The following is a 24032-nucleotide window of genomic DNA, read 5'->3' as shown; positions in this document are numbered from 1 at the left end:
GATCTAGTTGGATGTGACTGGACTTTGTTGTTATTTCCCGAGGATGCAATATTCTGTCTCCCACATCTTTTATCCTGACGTGTGCGAGCCGAATGTGGCGACTGCACTGGCATGGGAGGTGTTTATCAGACTCGAAACAAAGAATTCACTCTGCTCATTCGTGTAGTTTGTCCACTTTTTTTCTCTTTCAATCACTCTTTCACCTCTCTCTCTCTCTCTCTCTCTCTCTCTCTCTGCCTGTCAATTGCCCCATCTGTCTCTCCGTCTCTCTCTCTCTCACTGTCTCTGTCCCTCTCAGTCTGTCTCCGCCACTCTGTCTATTCCCCCCCACCCACTTGTCTCTCCCTCTCTCTCTCTCTGTCTGTCTCTCTCTGTCTCTCTCGCTCTTCCTCCCTCTCTCTCTCTATCTATCTCTCTTTCTTTCTCTCTGTCTATTTCTCTCCATCTCTCTCTCCGTCTCTCTCTCTCCACTCTCTCTCTCTCTCTCTCTCTCTCTCTCTCTCTCTCTCTCTCTCTCTCTCTATCTATCTATCTCTTACCTATCTCTCTATCTGTCTCTCTATCTATCTCTGTCCCTCTATCTCTCTATCTCTCTATTTCTCTTTCTGTCATCTATCTATCTATCTATCTATCTCCCTCTGTGTGTCTCTCTCTCTCCGTTTGTATATTTCTCCCCATCTGTATCTCCGTCTACCTGTCTGTCTGTCTCTCTCCCTCTCCCTGTGTGTGTGTGTGTGTGTGTGTGTCTGTCTCTCTCTCTCTGTCTCTCTCTCTCTCTCTCTCTCTCTCTCTCTCTCTCTCTCTCTCTCTCTCTCTGTCTCCGTCTCTCTCTCTCTCTTCTCTCTCTCTCTCTCTCCCTCTCTCTCTCTCTCTCTCTCTCTCTCTCTCTCTCTCTCTCTCTCTCTCTCTCTCTCTCTCTCTCTCTCTCTCTCTCTCTCTCTCTCTCTCTCTCTCTCCGTCTCTCCGTCTCTCTCTCTCTCTTTCTCTCCCTCTGTCTCTCTCTCTCTCTCTCTCTCTCTCTCTCTGCCTGCCCGGGGATGGTACCACTAGTCGGAGCGCAGTGCAGTACACGGCAGGTGGGCTGGGCAGTTTAACACGTCTGTAATTTGTCCCTGTGGAAAGTGTTTCTCTCTGCTGCATTTGCTGGTGTAATGCGGACAGGGGCCGCACCGCGCGGTGATCGAAACCAATCGATTAAACACCTATTTTAATTTAGAAAAACACTGCATGATATCGGGAGAATGCGCCCATATTAAAGGCACAACCGCTGTGGAAACGAACAGCAGAAGCATCTTTGTGTGGGAAGAAACTGCAGATGTGTGCTGCAAAATGGCAAAAAGCATTTCATTTCATTACACCTATGTGACTAATAAAAACCTTTGAATACTTTGAAACCGAAGTTAGACACAAAAAGCTGGAGTAACTCAGCGGGACAGGCAGCATCTCTGGAGAGAAGGAATGGCTCCGATCTAAAGACAGGTCTCGAACCGAAACATCACCCATACCTTCTCCCCAGAGATGCTGCCTGTCCCGCTGAGTTACTCCAGCCTAGGTGTCTATCTTTAGAAGAATACAGTTACATAGAAACAGAGGGATTAGGGTATAGGAGTAGAGGCCATTCGGCCCTTCGAAGCCTGCACCTCCATTCATATGATCATGGCTGATCATCCAAAGCAGTATGGTACCTAGCCTTCTATAAACGACAGATAGCACAATGGGTATAGAAGCTGGGATGTAATGTTAAAATTGTACAAGGCATTGGTGAGACCAAATCCCGCTTGGAGTGCATGGTGTACAATTTTGGTCGCCCAATTACAGGAAGGATGTCAACAAAATAGAGAGAGTACAGAGGAGATTTACTAGAATGTTGCCTGGGTTTCAACAACTAAGTTACAGAGATAGGTTGAATAAGTTAGGTCTTTATTCTCTGGAGCGCAGAAGGTTAAGCCACAAGGGACTTGATAGAGGTCTTTAAAATGAATGAGACTGGGATCAACAGAGTCTGATGCAGGAGAGTTCCAGAGATTCCCACTCTCTGTGTGAGAACAGGGAAGATTCAAACAAGTTTTACAGGATTTCCCCCTTATCCTTAAGGGACCCCTTGTTTAGGGGTCCCCCAATATGAGGGGGATCTAGCTTGTCCAACGCCTTAAGAATGTTGTAAGTTTGTGGAATCCCCTCTCAATTCCCTAAATTCTAGAGAGTATAAACAGGTTCATTGGTATCATTTAAAACAGTCCTGACATCCCAGGCATCAGTCTGGTGAACCTTCTCTGCACTCCCTCTATGGCAATAGTGTCCTTCAGGTCAGACTAAGGGAGAAAAAACCATGTGCAACACGTAGAACTTGTAGGGCCTAGACTGGCCTTTTTCTATGCTGTAAGCTAGTACCATTCGCTTATATGTTAGGTCTCGAACCGAAACATCACCTTACCTTCCCCCCAGAGATGCTGCCTGGCCCGGTGAGTTACTCCAGCCTTTTGTGTCTATCTTCAGCAGAAGCATCTTTACTGATTGTCATAGAATTTCGTCCAAACACCCAAACTAAAATGTTTAAGAAGGAACTGCAGATGCTGGAAAATCGGAGGTAGACAAAAAATGCTGGAGAAACTCAGCGGGTGCAACAGCATCTATGGAGCGAAGGAAATAGGCAACGTTTCGGGACGAAACCCGGAAGGGTTTCGGCCTGAAACGTTGCCTATTTCCTTCAGGGTTTCGGCCTGAAACGTTGCCCTATTTCCTTCGCTCCATAGATGCTGCTGCACCCGCTGAGTTTCTCCAGCATTTTTGTCTACCCAAACTAAAATGTATCGTGAGTTTCATTCAGCGATTTGTCATTTCAGTTATTCGTGGTTTCAGACACAACTTGCCTTAATCTGCCTCCGTTTACAAGGCTGGTCTAACGATTCATTTTTCATTCCTGAATATTTCGTATGATTCTACATATCCCACCCCGGGAAATGGAATATTTTTATTCATGTAACGAATTTGACAGCAACTGGGAATATCCCTTGATGTTGGTTTAGGAACTGCAGGTGCTGGTTTAAACCGATGATAGACACTAAAATGCTGGAGTAACTCAGTGGGACAGGCAGCATCTCTGGAGAGAGGGAATGGGTGACGTTCTGGGACTTCAGACTTAGTTTTCTATCGGTCATATGTTAAAATCCGCCTTAACCCGTCTGAAGAATGGTCTCGACTCGAAACGTCACCCATTCCTTCTCTCCAGAGATGCTGCCTGTCCCACTGAGTTACTCCAGCACTCTAGGCCTATCTTCTTGCAGGAAGATTGTTCCCGATGTTAGGGAAGTCCAGGACAAGGGGTCACAGCTTAAGGATAAGGTGGAAATCCTTTAAAACCGAGATGAGAAGAACTTTTTTCACACAGAGAGTGGTGAATCTCTGGAACTCTCTGCCACAGAGGGTAGTTGAGGCCAGTTCATTGGCTATATTTAAGAGGGAGTTAGATGTGGCCCTTGTGGCTACGGGGATCAGGGAGTATCGCGGGAAGGCAGGTACGGGATACTGACTTGGATGATCAGCCATGATCCTATTGAATGGCGGTGCAGGCTCGCAGGGCCGAATGGCCTACTCCTGAGTTAATTCTATGTTTCTATGTTTCTATGTTTCTTCTTTTAAAATCCACTCCAGTTGCTAGTACCAACTATAAATAAACATTTTTAAAAGGTTTGTAAGGTTAAACCTACGATAATTGGTTTACCAATAAACATTTCATCGAGTGTAATCTGTGTTTAACACTTTTTCTCACAGAGTTGTGAGTCTGTGGAATTCTCTGCCTCAGAGGGCGGTGAAGGCCGGTTCTCTGGATGTTTTCAAGAGAGAGCTAGATAGGGCTCTTATAGATGGCAGAGTCAGGGGATATGGGGGAGAAGGCAGGAACGGGGTACTGATTGTGGATGATCAGCCATGATCACTTTGAATGGCGGTGCTGGCTCAAAGGGCAGAATGGCCTACTCCTACACCTATTGTCTATTGTCTATTGAATTCTCTGCCACAGAAGGCAGTGGAGGCCAATTCACTGGATGTTTTCAAGAGAGAGTTAGATCATATTGAATGGCTTGAATGGCCGAATGGCCTACTCCTGCACCTATTTTTTCTATGTATCCATCAGCCATGATTGAATGGCGCAGCAGACATGATGGGCCGAATGGCCTAATTCTGTTCCTATCAATAATGACCTTATGACCTATTAACCGAGAAAAACTCGTGCATATATTAAAAAGCAATAATTAATGATAATATTCACTGTGAAAGATAGTAGACGCAGGCAAGGAAAAGCACCCAAGATATCAACCTACAGCCATTCGGCAATTAAACACTACAACCTCAAATAAGCCCTGAACCACATAGACTATTATTGTTATAATTGCACTATTATTGCTTGTTTATTTGTGTGTACATGTGGGTGCGTATTTGTGAGCCTGTGTGTGTGTGTGTGTGTGTGTGTGTGTGTGTGTGTGTGTGTGTGTGTGTGTGTGTGTATAGAATATAGAATCATATAAAGTAGGTGCGAAGCATACCAGGTAATTCTATATGGCTGAACACTAAACAGACATGTGCGACATTCCCCTGTGTGTGTGCCACCCCAAGTGTGTGTGCGTAAAAACCCAGGTGTTCGTAAAAAAAAATCCGGGAAATTATATCGATTGTCCAGGAGATCACTATATTATAATACCTAGGTCCATATCCCTATGTGTGTGTGTGGCAGGATATATTGTGAGCATGTGCGTGTGTGTGTGTGTGTGTGTGTGTGTATGTATATATATATATATATATATATATATAATCTATATGTATATATGTGCGTATTTGTGTGTTTGTGTGTGTGTGTGGGTATGTATATATAATATATATATAAATATAATCTATATATATACATGTGCGTATTTGTGTGTGTGTGTGTGTGTGTATATATATATATATATATATATATATATATATATATATGTGTGTGTGTATATATATATATATATATATGATATATATATATGATCTATATATATATATATATATGTGTGTGTGTGTATTTGTGAGTATGTATATATATACACACACACACTGCACATTTTATTTCTCTCACATTTATGATATTGTTTACAATGTACTATGTTTACATATTCTTTGTGCTGCTGCAAGAAAGAATGTCATTGTTCTATCTGGGACACATGATAATAAAACAGTGATACTTGACTGTTAAATAAAATAGATGTGAATGTATTCAAGAGAGTTAGAAATAGCTCTTAGGGCTAACGGAGTCAAGGGATATGGGGAGAAAGCAGGAACGGGGGTACTGAGGAAAATCGTTTTCACCCAGAGAGTTGTGAATCTGTGGAATTCTCTGCCACAGATGGCAGTGGAGGCTAATTCACTGGATGTTTTCACTGAGAGAGTTAGATAAAGCTCTTAGGGCTAACGGAATCAAGGGATATGGGGAGAAAACAGGAACGGGGTACTGATTTTGGATGATCAGCCATGAACAATTTGAATGGCGGTGCTGGCTCGAGGGGCCGAATGGCCTACTCCTGCACCTAGTTTCTATATTTCTATGTTTCTACATTTCTATGTACTGATTTTGGATGCTCAGCCATGAACAATTTGAATGGCGGTGCTGGCTCGAGGGGCCGAATGGCCTACTCCTGCACCTGGTTTCTATGTTTCTAGAACATGTGTGATGGTATTTCTCTGGCTGTTTTTTCCCCAGAGTATTTGGTGCTGCCATCTTCCTGACCTCCATCCTGAATTTGCTCATCCCATCGGCAGCGAAAGTCCATTATGGGTTTGTTATGTGTGTCAGGATTCTGCAGGGACTGGTGGAGGTAGGTTTTGTCTCTTCTGGAGGCAACAAGAGAATGAGGGATCATTTCTCAAACGTTCACAATGACCTTCTGACCCGGACATCTACAGGTGTCAGAGGTTACGGGGAGAAGGCAGGAGAATGGGGTTAGGAGGGAAAGAAAGATCAGCCATGATTGAATGGTGGAGTACACTTGATGGGCCGAATGGCCTAATTCTACTCCTATTCCTTATGACCTTGCTCCAAAATAAGCCCACCCCTTATTTTAACTTCAAAAATACACTTTATTCAGAATAAACATTTTAGGACAAAGTGTGGGAAAACTTCATATTTAGCCATTGAATATTGACATACTCTGGTTAGGTCTTAAGGTCATAAGTGATAGGAGAAGAATTAGGCCATTCGGCCCATCAAGTCTATTCCGCCATTCAATAATGGCTGATCTATCTCTCCCTCCTAACCTCATTCTCTTTCTTTCTCCCCATAACCCCTGACACCCGTACTAATCAAGAATCTATCTATCTCTGCCTTAAAAATATCCATTGACTTGGCCTCTACAGTCTTCTGTGGCAAGAAATTCCACAGACGCACCACCCTCTGTTAAAGAAATTCCTCCTCATCTCCTTCCTCAAGGAACGTCCTTTAACTCTGAGTGTGACCTCTGGTCCTAGACTCTCCCACTAGTGGAAACATCCTCTCCACACCCACTCTATCCAGGCCTTTCACTATTCCGTAAGTTCCAATGAGGGTCCCTCCCCCTCATCCCACTAAACTCTGGCGAGTACATGCCCAGTGCCGTCAAACGCTCATCATATGTTGAGCCACACATTCCGGGGATCATTCTCGTGCCTCTGTCCGTTGTCGCCCAACCTGTAACAAGTTTGGTAATAGTAGTGTTGGTGCTTATAGTAATGTCTTATAGAACTTCTACCGCTGCACCATCGAGAGCATCCTTACCAACTGCATCACAGTATGGTATGGCAACTGCTCTGTCTCCGACCGGAAAGCATTGGGCGAAAATTGCCCAACGCATCACCGGTTCCTCACTCCCCTCCATTGAGTCTGTCCAAAGCAAGCGTTGTCTGCGGAGGGCGCTCAGCATCGCCAAGGACTGCTCTCACCCCAACCATGGACGGTTTACGCTCCTACCATCCGGGAGGCGCCAATAGGTCTCTCCGTTGCCGGACCAGCAGGTCGAGGAACAGCTTCTTCCCAGCGGCTGTTACATTACTTAACTCTGCAACTTGGTGACTGCCAGTCACCCCCTCCCCCTCCCCACCCCCCGGACACCCCTTCCCCCAGAAAAACTGCACTACTGCTACTGTATGTACCTATATATATTTATTGCTCATTATTCTATGTCCGCTCATCTGGGGGAGATGCTAACTGCATTCCGTTGTCTCTGTACAATGTGTACACTGCACAATGACAATAACGATGGAATCTGAAAAAAAAGTTTGACTAATAGTCTAATACATAAGCTGTGTATAAAACTATGAATGATATATGTTTGCAGGGCGTGACATATCCGGCCTGCCATGGCATTTGGAGTAAATGGGCTCCACCGCTGGAGAGAAGTCGACTGGCAACAACCTCATTCTGTGGTAATTAACCCTTTCTATATCCTGTAAGTTTTTTTGTAAATGTTCGTAAGTTCATATATTAGGAGCAGAATTAGCCCGTTCAGTCCATCAAGTCTACTCCGCCATTCAATCATGGCTGATCTATCTCTCCCTCCCAACCCCATTCTCCTGCCTTCTCCCCATAACCCTTGACACCCGTACTAATCAAAAATCTGTCGACCTCCGCCTTAAAAATATCCATTGACTTGAGCTCCACAGCCGTTTGTGGCAAATGAATTCCGCAGATTCACCTCCCTCTATGACTGAAGAAATTCCTCAGATAGACACAAAATGCCGGAGTAACTCAGCGGGACAGGCGGCCTCCCTGGAGAGAAGGAACGGGTGACGTTTCGGGTCGAGACCCTTCTTCAGACTAGAGTCGGGGGAAAGGGAAACAAGAGATCCAGACGGTGATGTAGCGAGAGATGCAAAACAAATGAATGAAAGATATGCGAAAAAGTAACAATGATAAAGGGAACAGGCCGTTGTTAGGTGTTAGCTCGGTGAGAACTGGAAACAACCGGGAGATCAGGTAGATCCAGGGAGGCTAAGCGAAAGTATTAACGAAACGATCGCCCAGTCTCGCCGATGTATCAGAGTCCGCATGCAAATGAAACTTTGCCTATTTGGTTATTCCTCCTCATCTCCTTTCTAAAGGAACATCTTTTTACTCTGAGGCTATGGTCTCTAGCCTTGGACTCTCCCACCGGTGGAAACATCTTCTCCACATCCATTCTATCCAATCCTTGTACTATTCGGTAAGTTTCATTGAGGTCCCTCTCTAGAATTTAGGAGATTGAGAGGGGATCTTATAGAAACCTACAAAATTCTTAAGGGGTTGGACAGGCTAGATGCAGGAAGATTGTTCCCGATGTTAGGGAAGTCCAGGACAAGGGGTCACAGCTTAAGGATAAGGGGGAAATCTTTTAAAACCGAGATGAGAAGAACTTTTTTCACACAGAGAGTGGTGAATCTCTGGAACTCTCTGCCACAGAGGGTAGTTGAGTCCACAGTTCATTGGCTATATTTAAGAGGGAGTTAGATGTGGCCCTTGTGGCTAAGGGGATTAGGGGGTATGGAGAGAAGGCAGGTACGAGATACTGAGTTGGATGATCAGCCATGATCATATTGAATGGCGGTGCAGGCTCGAAGGGCCGAATGGCCTACTCCTGCACCTAATTTCTATGTTTCTATGTTTCTATGTTTCTATATCCCACCTCAACCTTGTAAACTCCAGCGAGTACAGGCCCAGTTACTGACATAGGCTCATCAAATGTCACAAAGATCAAATGTTGATAAATGTTGTTGGGCTTCATCCTTTCAATGTGATCTTACGTGTGGATTGTTTCATTGCAGGTTCTTACGCGGGAGCTGTTATCGCGATGCCTCTCGCTGGGATTCTAGTGCAGTACACTGGGTGGCCTTCTGTGTTTTATGTGTATGGTAGGTTCTGTATTGTTCACTCAATGCTTCATAAGGCCATAAGTGATACGAGTAGAATTAGGCCATTTGGCCCATCAAGTCCACTCTGCCATTCAATCAGGGCTGATCTATCTCTCCCTCCTAACCCCATTCTCCTGCCTTCTCCCCATAACCCCTGACACCCCTGCTAATCAAGAATCTGTCAACCTCCGCCTTAAAAATATCCATCGACTTGGGCTCCACAGCCTTTAGTGGCAAATTCATTCCACAGATTCACCACCCTCTGACTAAAGAAATCCCTGGGATAGACACAAAATGCCGGAGTAACTCAGCGGGACAGGCGGCATCCCTGGAGAGAAGGAATGGGTGACGTTTCGGGTCGAGACCCTTCTTCAGACCCCATTATCCCCATACCCCCTGACACCCCGTACTAATCACAAATCTATCTATCTATCTATCTCTGCCTTAAAATCTGGTTCAATCTGGCTTCTTATTATTCATTTTTATTGATATTGTGACCTGATTGTTGAGTAGAGCAAGCAACCTATATGATACTTTTTATGCCGCGCCTTTTCTAAGACAGATTTTTATTGAACTTTGATTGAAAGGTACAGCATGGAAACAGGCCCTTCGGCCCACCGAGTCCATGCCGCCCAATCAATCGCCTGATTACACTAGTTCTATGTGATCTATCTTTCTCATCCACGGCCATCACTCTAGGGCCAATCTACAGAGGCTAATTAACCTACAAACCAACGTGTCTTTGGGATGTGGGAGGAAACCTGAGCACCTGGAGAAAACCCACGCGGGCGACAGGGAGAACATGCAAACTCCTTACAGACAGCACCTGAGATCAGCATCGAACCCCGATCTCTAGCGCCGTGAGGTAGCAGCTCTACCGCTGCGCCACCGTGCCGCCCTAGAGTGTGAGCTGAATAGATTACACTGAGGTAGTAAACAAGAGCTGCCAAGTAGAGTCTTAACTTGGTTTCCTGGGCCATCTTGTACACTTTAAGTTCAAAGTCTTAACCTGGCCATAAAGGCCGGTTGTCCTGGCAACGGCACTAGGTGTTGGCCTGGCCTGGCGATGTTGTCGATATCTTCCTCCGACACTACAATCTGATCACAATGTTTGATGAATTATGTCAATATTTGAAAATGGGGCTAAAAGTTCTTTACAGAATAAGGCCTCCAATGATGGGCTGAACTTACTTGTAGAAGCTTTGACATTACCTTGCAAATGGAGACGGAGCAGGTTCCTCCTTCAAATGTCCAGAATTCTGATTTATTCTCCTTACGCCAATTAATACCTGAATAATAATGTTAAGTCCTGATAACACATTAATAACATGTCCTGAACTAGTACCCACATCATTTGGAGACCATCGGACTTTGATCGGACCTTACCTTGCACAAAACGGCATTCCCTTATCATGCATCTGTACACTGTGTATGACTTGGCTGTAATCAGGTATTGTCTTTCCGCGGACTGGTTAGCACGCTACAAAAGCTTTTCACTGTACCTCGGTGTACGTGACAATAAACTAAACGCAACTTACAAGGGGACATGACTTGAGAATTAAGGGACAGAAGTTTAGGGGTAACATGAGGGGGAACTTCTTTACTCAGAGAGTAGTAGCTGTGTGGAATGAGCTTCCAGTGAAGGTGGTGGAGGCAGGTTCGTTTTTATCATTTAAAAATAAATTGGATAGGTATATGGACGGGAAAGGTATGGAGGGTTATGGTCTGAGCGCAGGTATATGGGACTAGGGGAGAATAAGTGTTCGGCACGGACTAGAAGGGTCGAGATGGCCTGTTTCCGTGCTGTAATTGTTATATGGTTATATGGTTAACTAAAATAATTTGTCATTAGCGGTAGACAAAAATGCTGGAGAAAATCAGCGGGTGAGGCAGCATCTATGGAGCGAAGGAATAGGTGACGTTTTGGGTCGAGACCCTTCTTCAGACTGATGTAGGGGTGGTGGGGGGGGGGGGGGGGGGGGGGGGGGGAAGAAGAAAGGAAGAGGCGGAGGGAGAGCTGGGAAGGGGGAGGGGGAAGAAGGAAGAAAGCAAGGACTACCATTGAACATTGACACACCTTGCAATTAGTGGTTGCGTTGTGATAGAACAAAGGTATTCTGTATTACAAAATCCACCAACTAACCCAGCTATTTTGTTTTTTTCATTTGCTGTTTTTGGACTAGGGTCTTTTGGAATGGTGTGGTATATATTTTGGGTTCTGGTATCCTATGAAAGTCCTGCAGCTCACCCAACCATTACAGAAGAAGAACGCACCTACATTGAAGAGAGCATTGGGGAAAGTGCCAACCTAATTGGAGGGATCGATGTATGATCATTTCCATCTATCTTTATCTTTTAGTTTAGTTGTGTGTGAGCATTGTAGCATTTTTTTTAACATTGTCGTCCAACCTACCTGTGTTTGGCCAATACTCCTCTAAACCTATCCTATCCATGTACCCGTCTAAATATTTCTTAAACATTATAGACAATAGACAAAAGGTGCAGGAGTAGGCCATTCGGCCCTTCGAGCCAGCACCGCCATTCAATGTGACCATGGCTGATCATCCCCAATCAGTACCCCGTTCCTGCCTTCTCCCCATATCCCCTGACTCCGCTATCTTTAAAAACCCTATCTAGCTCTCTGTTGAAAGTATCCAGAGAACCGGCCTCCACCGCTCTCTGAGGCAGAGAATTCCACAGACTCACAACTCTCTGTGTGAAAAACTTTGCTGTAGTACCTGCCTCAACTACCTCCTTCGGCAGCTCGTTCCATACACACACAGCACCCTTGTGTAAACAAAGTTATTCGTCAGGTTCCTATTAAAACTTCCACCCCACCCTCACCTTAAACCTTTGTGCTCTGGTTTTCGATTCCTCTAATCTGGGCAAGAGACTCTGTGTTTAACAGATCTATTCCTCTCATGATTTTGCACATTTCTATAAGATCGCCCCTCATCCTCCAGCGCTCGAAGGAATAGAGTCCTTGCTTACTCCATCCAGCTCAGGCCCTGAAGAACTGGCAACGTCCTTGTAAATCATCTCCGCACCCTATCCAGCGTTGGTTTTTGAATGTGGGCTGATTTTTCTCAAGTCACAGTGTGATGTAATTTTCTGATTTTTAACGCAACCAATTTACAAATGTGCTTGAGGCAATGAATGAACCAATGCACAACCGTAAGTTAAAAAAACAACTACATCATAACTGTTTCTGCACTTTTTAATTTAGAAATACAAGACGCCGTGGAGAAAATTCTTCACCTCTCTGCCAGTCTACGCAATAATTGTGGCAAACTTCTGCAGAAGCTGGACATTTTACTTGTTGTTGATTAGTCAACCTGCCTACTTTGAAGAAGTATTTGGATTTGAGATCAGCAAGGTAATTTATTACAGTTAACATTGATGGGCGTCAGCAATTCGTTTTGATATCCAAGTGGTCTCCAAAGGACCTTGGCCGTCATTTGCGCTTCATTTACGCGTCATATGTACAATAGGTCAAGAGTCAAGTCAAGAGAGTCAAGAGTCAAGAGTCAATTTAATTGTCATTTGGACCCCTGGAGGTCCAAACGAAATGCCGTTTCTGCAGCCATACATTACACACAAATAGACCCAGACAGCTGGCGATGGCGATTGTCCCGCGGCCATTAAAGCCACGCCAGGTGGTGCGAGGTCGCACACCGGGTCTTGGTGTTGGAGCCCCCGGTGTGCGCTCGCAAAGTCCCGCGGCCATTCCAGCCGCGCGGGGCGGTGATGTCAGGCCCCGCTCCAGGAGCTCTTCGACCCCGCAGCACGGGCGGGAGAATTCGCCGTTGCAGGAGCCCCGAAAAGCGGTCTCTCTCCAGGGATCCGCGGGCTCCCGGCGCCGCTTTCCGCAGACCCGCAGCAGCAGCCTCCAACCCAGCAGCGGCATCGGCAGCAGCAGCGGCAGCAGCAGCGGCAGCAGCGCTCCTCCACCGCTCCAACCGCTCCGGTCTCGGCCAGCTCCGCGACGGCGACGGTGAGTCGTCGGCACCAGAGTCCCCGGTCTCTTCCTGTTGGAGGCCGCTCCTCGTTGCGGCCCCAACGACAACGGAAACCCGACGAGAAAAGGTCGGGTCTCCAGTGCAGGGAGAGGTTTAAAAAGTCCCCCCCCCCTCCCACCCCACCCCCATCCCCCACACACACACACACACACACCCCAACATAAAATAACAAAAACTACATTAAAACACAGACAGAAAATAATAAAAACGCGGACAGACTGCAGAGGCCGCTGCTGGCCAGAGCCGCGCCGCCTACCGTGATGCGTGACGTCGCGCGCAAATCACGTGTCAGCACAGCCGTCAGGCGCGCATGACATCATTAGAATACCCTGCGGCGCGCGGCGATGTGTGGTTACGGACATTAACGCACGGTGACGTAACCATGCATCACCAAGGCAAGGCGTTTATTTGTATAACACCTTTCAACAACAAGGTAATTCAAAGTGCTTTACATAATACATTAAAAGCATTGGAAAGAAACGCATATAAAATGACATTTAGATGTAAAACGATTATTAGATTATTCAGTTAAAATAATTACAAAATTAAAAGCAATCAAATAAAATATTTAAAATAGAATTAATCCAGGAATAGAAGTTACAGTGCAGTATAGGTAATTAATAAATTGAAAGGCAGCGGCAAAGTCTTCAGTAGATTTAAAAGAGCTGAGAGATGCAGCGGACCTGCAGTTTTCTGGGAGTTTGTTCCAGATATGTGGTGCATAAAAACTAAATGCTGCCTCTCCATGTTTAGTTCTGACCCTGGGGACAGAGAGCAGACCTGTGTCCCAGACGATCTGAGAGGTCTGGGTGGTTCGTAGCTAAGCAGAAGATCAGAAATGTATTTTGACCCTCAACCATTCAGTGCTTTGTAAACCAGCAGTAGTATTTTGAAATCGATTATTTGACGGACAGCAGGCGATACACGTGAGATGTTGGGACGCCAGCATGCGTGGTCAATGTGTCAGTATGCGATTCCACGCCTCACCATTCGCAATGCGTGCGTCACTCACGCGTCACGTCACGTCAACCTATTTTACATATGATGCGTAAATGAGGCGCAAATGACGGCTAAGTGGGACAGGCCCATTAGGGTCACTTCTTCTGAAATAACATCTGATTTGCATTATGTCGCAGGGAACTGCAGATGCTAGTTTACACAGACGATACACACAAAATGCTGGAGTTATGCCCCTTAGGAAACCTGAATGGAAATCTCTGGAGACTTTGTGCCCCACCCAAGGTTTCCGTGCAGTTCCCGGAGGTTTTTGTCAGTCTCCCTATCCGCTTCCACTACCTGCAACCTCCGGCAACCACCTGCAACCTCCGGGAACCGCACGGAAACCTTGGATGGGGATGCAAAGTCTCCAGAGGTTTCCGTTCAGGTTTCCTAAGTGGGACAGGGGCATAACTCAGCGGGACAGGCAGCATGTCTGGAGAGAAGGAATGGGTGACGTTTCGGGTCGAGACCCTTCTTCAGACTGAGAGTCAGGGGCGAGGGAGTTCCCTCCATATCTTTATGTCTCCCTCTTCCTGACTCTCAGTCTGAAGAAGGGTCTCGACCCGAAACATCACCCATTCCTTCTCTCCAGACATGCTGCCTGTCCCGCTGAGTTACTCCAGCATTTTGTGTCATTTGCATTAAATGCTGTTTTTTGGAATTCCTACCACATAAGATATCCATACTTAAGTTCTTCAAAATGAATTTTGAGTAAATTAATTATTTCCCTGCAATGAATATCTTTCACTGTTCAACATAAGCATAGGGATGATAGGGTTAATATATGAGGAGCGTTTGGTGGCACTGCGCTTGTACTCGTGAGCGTTCAAGATCAAGTTACATTTATTGTCACATGCATCAATTGGTACAGTGTGATTTGAGTTTCCATACAGCCATACGAATAAAACTAATACAATATGCGATAGAATTTAAACATCGGCCACACAGCAGACAGAACCAACGTTTCCTACTGAGAGGGAAGGCATTAAAGTTCAGTCAACTTCCTCTTTGTTCACCCGTGGTCGAGGCCATGAACCCATCAGGCCCTCTCGCTGGAATGATCAGAATGATCGGAACTCCAACGTGGGAACGGAGAACACTCTCAGCGGCTTGGAGAGTTCCCGAATTGGCCGCTTCCTACCAGAGACCGCGGCTCCCAAAGTCCACAGGCCCAGCTGGATGCGTAATGTGAGATCTCATTTAAACCGACTGAATAATGAAAAGCCTAGATAGAGTGGACGTGGAGAGGATGTTTCAACTAGTGGGAGAGTCCAGGACCAGAGGTCGCAGCCTCAGAATAAAAGGACATATCTTCAGAAAGGAGATGAGGGGGAATTTCTTCAGTCAGAGGGTGGTGAATCTGTGGAACTCATTGCCACAGACGGCTGCGGAGGCCAAGTCAGTGGATATTTTGTAAGGCAGAGATAGATAGATTTTAGATTAGTACGGGTGTCAGGGGTTATGGGGAGAAGACAGGAGAATGGGGTTAGGAGGGAGGGAGAGATAGATCAGCCATTCTTGAGTGGTGGGGTAGACTCAATGGGCCTAATTCTGCCTATGTGCCCGACGGTCGTACAGAAATAATGTCCCTTATTCTCGTTGACTGTTCAATGTTATTATTTCAGGTCGGCATGTTATCTGCCCTGCCGCATCTTGTCATGACTATTATTGTGCCTATCGGTGGACTGATCGCCGACTACCTCAGAGCCAAGAGGATAATGTCAACCACAATGGTCAGAAAGATAATGAACTGTGGAGGTACACACTTTATTTTTCATGCCAGTATTTAATTATTTCTCTGGATATTCTATTCATAGCTCGACCTACAATATTGAGATGTGCGTACGCTCACAAAAATGTATGAGTGATTTAGGTTCAGGCAGCCTGGCGTTCCCTCTCTCTCCATCCCTCCCCCTCCCAAGTCGCACCAGCTTCTCGTTTTCACCCAACAAACAGCCAACAACGACCTGATTCTGTTATCATCCTTACTGCCCACCTGTCCCCCCAGATTCTGACCAACTTTTACCGCTGTACCATAGAGAGTATCCTGACCACCTGCTTCACGGTATGGTACAGCAGCTGCACTGCTGCGGACAGGAAGGCACTACAACGGGTGGTGAAAACCGCGCAGCACATCATCGGTGCCCCGCTCCCTGCCATGGATGCCCTCCACCGAAAACGGTGTCTGAGACGGGCTGGGAAGATCATCAAAGACCCCTCACACCCCAACCATGGACTGTTTGCCCTCCTCCCATCAGGGAGGCGGTACAGGAGCCTCAGGTCACGTACTAGTAGGATGAGGAAAAGCTTCTATAACAACACAATCACACTGCTGAACTCGGAGTCCCGACGATAGATTTCTCTGGTCCCTCCGTCCCCTTTGTTTAATCATTCTGTATTTCCTGATTATTCTGTATCTTCCCTCTTTCTATTTTTTTTTTTTGTTTTTCTTTATGTACAACTACTACGGACTGACGCAAAACTGCATTTCGTTGTACTGATACTTGTATTTGTGCGATGACATTAAAGTTGAATTGAATTGAATTGAATTGGATTGAATTGAATACTGTTTTGCGTATCTTTCATTCATTGTCCTTTATCTCTCCACATCACCGTCTATTCAAAGATCCTACAGCGAGCAAGATAGTCCACTCGACGAAAAAGATGTAGTACGGTCATGGGCAGATTCATGGGTCATTTTCGGCCCCATTTCCGTAACCGGCTTCCGTCTCCACACCAAAGATCCCGTACGATAACTAGTGCGGAGACGGAAGCCGGTTACGGAAACATCCTCGTAAAAATAAAAGTTATTTGGGAAAAATCGTCTCCTCATTTTCAGAATTATAATTTATTAACACAAAGTGTTCCCCCGTAACGTTGCGATTCGGGTCGGGTTATTGAAATGGATGAATAATAGGCCCACGTTCCGTTCCATTGCGTACTACACGTCAGCCCCATTGCATTTAGCAGGAGTGGTCTATCTTGCTCCACTATAGGATCTTTGGTCTATGTCTCTCGTTTCCCTTATCCCTAACCGGTCTGAAGAAGGGTCTCGACCCGAAACTTCACCCATTCCTTCTCTCTGGAGAAGCTGCCTGAGTTATGCCCCTGTCCCACTTAGGAAACCTGAACAGAAACCTCTGGAGACTTTGCCCCCCACCCAAGGTTTCCGTGCGGTTCCCGGAGGTCCCCAGAGGTTTTTGTCAGTCTCCTACCTGCTTCCAATACCTGCAACATCTGGCAACCACCTGCAACCTCCGGGAACCGCACGGAAACCTTGGGTGGGGCGCAAAGTCTCCAGAGGTTTCCGTTCAGGTTTCCTAAGTGAGACAGGGGCATTACTCCAGCTTTTTGTGTCGATACTGAGTAATTTATAAATCTTAATCCTGTTGCATTGATTATTGTGTTGGAACCTATTGCATTCTTTATGAGTTGAGGAATATGAGTTTTTGAGTTTTGACGGCACGCTGGCGCAGCGGTAGAGTTGCTGCCTCACAGCGCCAGAGACCCGGGTTCAATCCTGACTACGGGTGCTGTCTGTACAGAATTTGTACATTCTCCTCGTGACCTGCGTGGGTTTTCCCCGGGAGCTCCGGTTTCCTTCCACACTCCAAAGACGTGTTTTGAAGGTTTTTAAGAAGGAACTGCAGATGCTGGAAAATCGAAGGTAGACAAAAATGCTGGAGAAACTCAGTGGGTGCAGCAGCATCTATGGAGCGAAGGAAGTAGGCCACGTTTCTGGTCGAGACCCTTCTTCATCCAAATCTGGTACAACGACCAGGGTAGGGAGGGAGGGGGAGTGAGGGGGGTGCAAGGGGAACGTACCCTCGCTATTTGCTAATTGCTTGTATTTCATTTCCCTGCAGGTTTTGGCTTGGAAGCAACATTTCTTCTTGTGGTTGGCTACTCACATAGTAAAGGCGTGGCGATTTCCTTCCTTGTCATGGCTGTTGGCTTCAGTGGCTTTGCGATATCAGGTAAGGCATTTCATTTACGTTTCGATTCCGTGACCTTATTTTAAGAAACACAAGCTTTTACAAAGTTTGCAGGGGATATTTAGCAGTGAGATTTCTTCTTTGTGCAAGTCCAGGTCTCAACCCAAGTGGACCCAGCAGATCAATGGACTCCCACATGCAGTGATTCAGGCCATTGTACCTCTGCCTGTCTCATTGTAGAGACAACACTTCAGTATTTTACCTCTTCACAGCCTTTGTCGGCCTTTATTAAAATGCCTGTGACCAGTATCTCATTCCTATTAGTGAGTTCATAGCGCCACGTATTACACTATCCTTGTGTGAGATGATTGAATTACTGTCACTTAGGCAAGAAAGCCGTCTACCGAGGCATATTGCTTTGGACAATGTGTGACTTGACGTTCATTCATAGTTAATGAGTTTTAATAATGAAATTAAGCCAAGATTGACAATAAAAATATATTCAATTCTACTCACAGAGTGCAAATAAAATATCGCTTCCAAACAGATGGCAGCGACGTTCATGGTTGGCACTTCCCGAAGCTGCTAGTTATGAAATGCGGAATGAAAACATAATGTTTTAGCTTGAGAACAGCAGCTCACAAGGGCGATACAGGCCATTGTTAACGAGAACCGCTTCATTTTCCACAATAACCACCCTTACGGTTTCCGGGAAATTACAGGAAGCCGATCAGATGTGCGTAAACCTCATTTTCCGGGACATCTGGTTAAAAAAAGAGCCCGTATAATTTCATTAAACCATCATGGATCTCTGTGGCTTTATAGTAAATTTAAGGAAACGTGTATGCCAGTGGGCATGCCAGTTCTAACTTTATCTCAAGTGGAAGGCAAGGTGGTGCAGCGGTAGAGTTGCTGCCTCACAGCATCAAAGACAAGGGTTCGATCCTGACTACGGGTGCTGTCTGTACGGAGTTTGTACGTTCTCCCCGTGACCGCATGGGTTTTCTCTGGGTGCTCTGCTCTCCTCCCCACACTCCAAAGGCGTGCAGGTTTGTAGGTTAATTGGACTGTGTAAACTACCCCTAGTGTCTAGGATAGAGTGTGGGTGATTGATTGTCATAGAAACATAGAAACATAGAAAATGGTTCGGCCCTTCGAGCCTGCACTCAATATGTGGCTGAGCCGACCTGGCCCTGGTTCCAACTCCCTCTTAATATATAGCCACACTGTGGCAGAGAGTCCAGAGATTCACCACTCTGTGTGAAAAAGGGGCCTGTTTCCACACTGCACCTCGAAACGAAAACTAAACGGAACTTATATTCACAGAAAATGTATTGCGATATTAAATACACCAGTTCATGACGGCATTTTACTCGTTAGATGCGTAGGAAGGAACTGCAGATGCTAGTTTATATCGAAGATAGACATAAAGCGCTGGAGTAACTCAGCAGGTCAGGCAGCATCTCTGGAGAAAAAGCATGAAGCGCCCAAAACTTCACCCATCCTTTCTCTCCAGAGATGTTGCCTGACCTGCCTGAGTTAAGGGCATGTCCCACTTTCCTGACTCTCCCGAGATTTCCCCTTCTTTCAAACTCGGAGAATGTTCGTAGGACTCGGAGTCCGTAGATATTTCGTAGCGGCTCGTTCTGCCAACCGTAGGAACTCGGGGCATCAGGTAAGTTGGGACGTTTTTTCCAGCCCGATGAAAAAGTCCACGTGAAAAGATAGTCGGGAGGAGGAGTTCGTACATCACAAAAATCTTGATTCTTTTTTTAAGGTCCTTTCAACGCGGCAGAGGTCTCGGGAAAGTGGGACAGGGCCCTTTACTCCAGCACTCTGTGTCTATCTTAGTCTTGTTAGACTTGCTTGTTGGTTTAAGAACTACTTCAGCTTACTAAATTGCATAATAAATGACCTTGTTTAAGAAGAAACTGCAGATTTTTTTTTTTTTTTTTTTTTTAATTCAACTTCAATTTTATTTTTAATATGTTTTATTATTTATTTATATTTATTTATTTATTTTAATGATTTTTTTTTGTTTTTATGATACTGCCTGTAAGGGAAATTCATTTTGTTGTCTCAAATTGAGGCAATGACAATAAATTTGAATACAATACAATACAATACAAAGATGCTGGAAAAATTGATGTTGGGCAAAAATGCTGGAGAAACTCAGCGGGTGAGGCAGCATCTATGGAGCGAAGGAATTCCTTCGCTCCATAGATGCTGCCTAACCTGCTGAGTTTCTCCAGCATTTTTGTCTACCGTTAATGAATTACCTTAATAGTTTACCTGGGATGTCAGGACTGTCTTATGAAGAAAGACTGGATAGACTTGGTCTATACTCTCTAGAATTTAGGAGATTGCGAGGGGATCTTGTAGAAGCTCACAAAATTCTTAAGGGGTTGGACAGGCTAGATGCAGGAAGATTGTTCCCGATGTTAGGGAAGTCCAGGACAAGGGGTCACAGCTTAAGGATAAGGGGGAAATCCTATAAAACCAAGATGGGAAGAACTTTTTTCACACAGAGAGTGGTGAATCTCTGGAACTCTCTGCCACAGAGGGTAGTTGAGGCCAGTTCATTGGCTATATTTAAGAGGGAGTTAGATGTGGCCCTTGTGGCCAGGGGATCAGGGGGATCAGGAAGGCAGGTACGGGGGTACTGAGTTGGATGAGCCATGTTCATATTGAATGGCAGGCTAAGGGCCGGGCCTACTCCTGCACCTAATTTCTGAGTTGGTCTTGTTATCAGCCATGATTACAAATATAATAAACCTGTTTAAGAAGGAACTGCAGATGCTCGAAAAATTGGGTAGACAAAAATGCTGCTCAGCGGGTGAGGCAGCATCTATGGAGCGAAGGAATTCCTTCGCTCCATAGATGCTGCCTCACCCGCTGAGTTTCTCCAGCATTTTTGTCTACCGTTAATGAATTACCTATGTTGCGAAAGGAAATCTATTGTCCAAAACCTCACTTGACTATTCAGTTTATATTCTCACAAGTCACGCACGTTCATCGATAATTGTTTTTTTTTTAACTTTCACTTCAGGTTTCAATGTCAACCATCTGGATATTGCTCCGAGATATGCCAGTATTCTCATGGGAATTTCCAACGGTGTGGGAACATTGTCCGGAATGGTTTGTCCTCTGATTGTCGGTGCTATGACCAAAAATAAGGTACCGATCTATCAGATCAATAACTGTCGAACTGCAGATTTCAATCTATATAACGCATGCAATTTCAGATTAATTTCAGATTATATCTTTGTATTCTTCTCCAGAGAATGCACTTTATCATTTTATTTATTTATTCATGTGTGTATATATTTATATTATAGTATATGGACTTATTGATCTGTTTTGTAGTCAATGCCTACTATGTTCTGTGTGCTGAAGCAAAGCAAGAATTTCATTGTCCTATCACACATGGAAACTCACTTGACAATAAACTCACTTGAGTTACTCCAGCACTCTGTGAAACGTCACCTATCCATGTTCTCCACAGATGCTGCCTGACCCGCTGAGTTACTCCAGCACTCTGTGAAACGTCACCTATCCATGTTCTCCACAGATGCTGCCTGACCCGCTGAGTTACTCCAGCACTCTGTGAAACGTCACCTATCCATGTTCTCCACAGATGCTGCCTGACCCGCCGAGTTACCCCAGCACCTTGTATCCATTTGTTAAACTATAATTGCCTCTGAACCTTAACTCCAATACTGTAGTTCCTCTATTTCAATGGAGTACCAGGAATAAGAATGGTTAAATGCGTTTGTCTGTTTGCATTCACAGAGTCAGCAGGAGTGGCAGTATGTCTTTCTAATTGCGGCGCTGGTCCACTACGCGGGAGTTATCTTTTACGGACTCTTTGCGTCGGGCGAGAAACAACCTTGGGCAGATCCTGAGCAGACGAGCGATGAAAAGTGCGGCTTCATACACGAAGACGAACTGGCGGAGGAAACCGGTGACATTACCCAAAATTATGGCACAGCAAAGTCTTACGGGGCCACCACTTGTGGCAACGGCGTTTGGCCAAACGGATGGGAGAAGAAGGAAGAGTTTGTACAGGAGGAAGCGAAAGATTCTTACTACTGTAAAGACCAGGAAGGAGATTATTCATAACGGGGCAACAAACAAAGAGGTCTATTCGATATTTTGTATTGTGTCTAAGATTCATTGTGATTGTTTGCACTGACTACTGTGGTGTGAATGTGCACACATCCGAACGACAATTGTTAGCGGTGTACAAAACAGCATTTGAGTGCAATCTGTATAAAATGGTGGTGTGCATCATCTCAGCCCAGGCTTTGTCATATTTAGAAGGACTTGCAAGGTCTTCTTCAGGGTCTGCTGGGCGGTACGGTCAGTGACCCTGGCAGGACATTTGGCTGGGATATCCCAGATAATGTGGCTATTCAAAAGGAGAAATCTCATGCAGTTTAACTGGATATCCATTCAACTAAAAAAACATTTGTGCTTGGATGAATGTCTAGTTACCAATTGTATTGTGGAGTTGTAGATGTTAAAATAAATCTTAAGTAGTCTCAGTGGATCCAAGCCAAAGTTTAATGCGTGTTATATACATACAGTAAACCCTCACATTAATGGACCCGGGAAGGGGGGGGAGGAAAGTGTCCATTGTTGCCGATTGTCCGCCATAGGGCAGGACGGTGGTGCAGCGGTAGAGTTGCTGCCTTCCAGTGCTGGCAGAGCTGGCAACCCAGGTTCGATCCCGACCGTGGGTGCTGTGCGTGGGTTTTCTCCGAGATCTTCGGTTTCCTCCCACACTCCAAAGACGTGCAGGTTTGCAGGTTAATTGGCTTGGAGAAAATGTAAAATTGTCGTCAGTGTGTGTAGGATAGTGTTAGCGTGTGCGGGGATCGCTGGTCGGCGCGGACTAGGAGGGGCCTGTTTCCGCGCAGTATCTCTAAACTAAACTAAACTAAAACCGAGTGAGGGGGGGGTGAATTTATCCCAAGGCCGTGAGGGATGAGACGTGGAGTTTGGGGGGTGGGGAGTGAGGGGGGGGGGGTGTTTAAACCAGGCCGGGGAGCCGCAGAGCCATCGGTCCCACACAGGCCTCGCGTCGCCTCATGCCGCTCATTCTCTCCCCTGCCGTGATCAGAAGCTGACGCAACATGGCGGATGTAGGGACCACTGCAATGGCGGCCTCAGTCCCCTATAACAGAAGTCCGTTACATAGAGAGGTCCGTTATTGTGAGAGCTTATTGTGTTTAGATACTTGGGACAAACAAAATATTAATAAATTAAAACCCATATATTCAAAATATGGATTTTTTTCCAAAATTAATACCTGTATCTGTGAAATCCCACTGAGTCAATATGTTTTCATTCCTGGTTAGACATTTTTATACACTTGATAACCAAAATGCATGAATTGGTACGTCACTCTTCGATGTGTAGTAAATTGACCTTGTTCTCCACGGAAACAAACTAATGTTATACAAGTCTTGCCATCACCATGAACAAAGTATGCAAGGGAGAAGTTCCATAGAGCACACATATTTAAAAAATAAATAATTTGTCTATTGATATTCTAGATTAGTAAATAGCTTTTGTAATGGAAAGAAAAATCACATATTTATTATTTATCTGTATTTCAATATAAGTAATACTGAAAAGTAAGAGGCTATTTATCGGATGTAAAGGAGTTCATGTTTTGTAAAAAATTAATTTACTTAAAAAAAAAATGCTTCTACAGAAATCTATCGTATCCCCAGATTTATCATCTGCATCTGAACTTTTGAATGAAGTGCAGAACAAAAGGATAGATTCATAGTCCCCATGGAGAACTAAAGGTAGCATGTCTCATCAGATGTAGGATTATCATTGCACCATGTCCCTTCTTGGCTAAGCCCATTGCCCAACCACGTTGTTAGATTCAGCAAGGACTGCAGTTATTGTTTACACAGCAATAATTCCCCATTCTCAACGGCATTGTCTCGTGCTCTAGGCTCCTCTAGTGTAGTTTGGTATTTTTAGCTTTTGGTTGTAGGTAGGTGATAAACACGCTGGATTCATCAGCGACTCATGTCTACTTGAGTCAAACCACACTCTCGACTGAAACTTTGCTCCACACACAATGACAGTCCTACTCATTGATAGCACAGTTCGGGACATATCGATCATTCGCTGCTGTACTGTGTATTCGAGGAGATGCTGGCGATGGGCTATTTCT

At 45.2% G+C, this 24032-nt stretch overlaps 1 protein-coding gene across 1 annotated transcript in view; it reads left to right on the top strand.

Annotated features, from left to right (window-relative positions):
* The window catches only part of LOC129705569 (vesicular glutamate transporter 2), a 47301-nt gene extending 24473 nt beyond the window's left edge, over window positions 1–22828 (top strand). Inside the window, exons 4-12 of the mRNA XM_055649163.1 lie at window positions 5723–5837; window positions 7332–7419; window positions 8794–8880; window positions 11064–11206; window positions 12107–12256; window positions 15524–15656; window positions 17765–17875; window positions 20883–21010; window positions 21626–22828. Coding sequence (XP_055505138.1) covers window positions 5723–5837; window positions 7332–7419; window positions 8794–8880; window positions 11064–11206; window positions 12107–12256; window positions 15524–15656; window positions 17765–17875; window positions 20883–21010; window positions 21626–21955 — 1285 coding nt within the window. The 3' untranslated portion in view covers window positions 21956–22828. The remainder of the gene's footprint in view (window positions 1–5722; window positions 5838–7331; window positions 7420–8793; window positions 8881–11063; window positions 11207–12106; window positions 12257–15523; window positions 15657–17764; window positions 17876–20882; window positions 21011–21625) is intronic.
* The last annotated feature ends 1204 nt before the right edge of the window (window positions 22829–24032 follow it).

Source organism: Leucoraja erinacea, chromosome 18 (genome assembly GCF_028641065.1).
Source record: "Leucoraja erinacea ecotype New England chromosome 18, Leri_hhj_1, whole genome shotgun sequence".
Taxonomy (NCBI): domain Eukaryota; kingdom Metazoa; phylum Chordata; class Chondrichthyes; order Rajiformes; family Rajidae; genus Leucoraja; species Leucoraja erinaceus.
The sequence above is the reverse complement of the archived record's forward strand: the minus strand, read 5'-3'. Positions and strand labels throughout refer to the sequence as shown.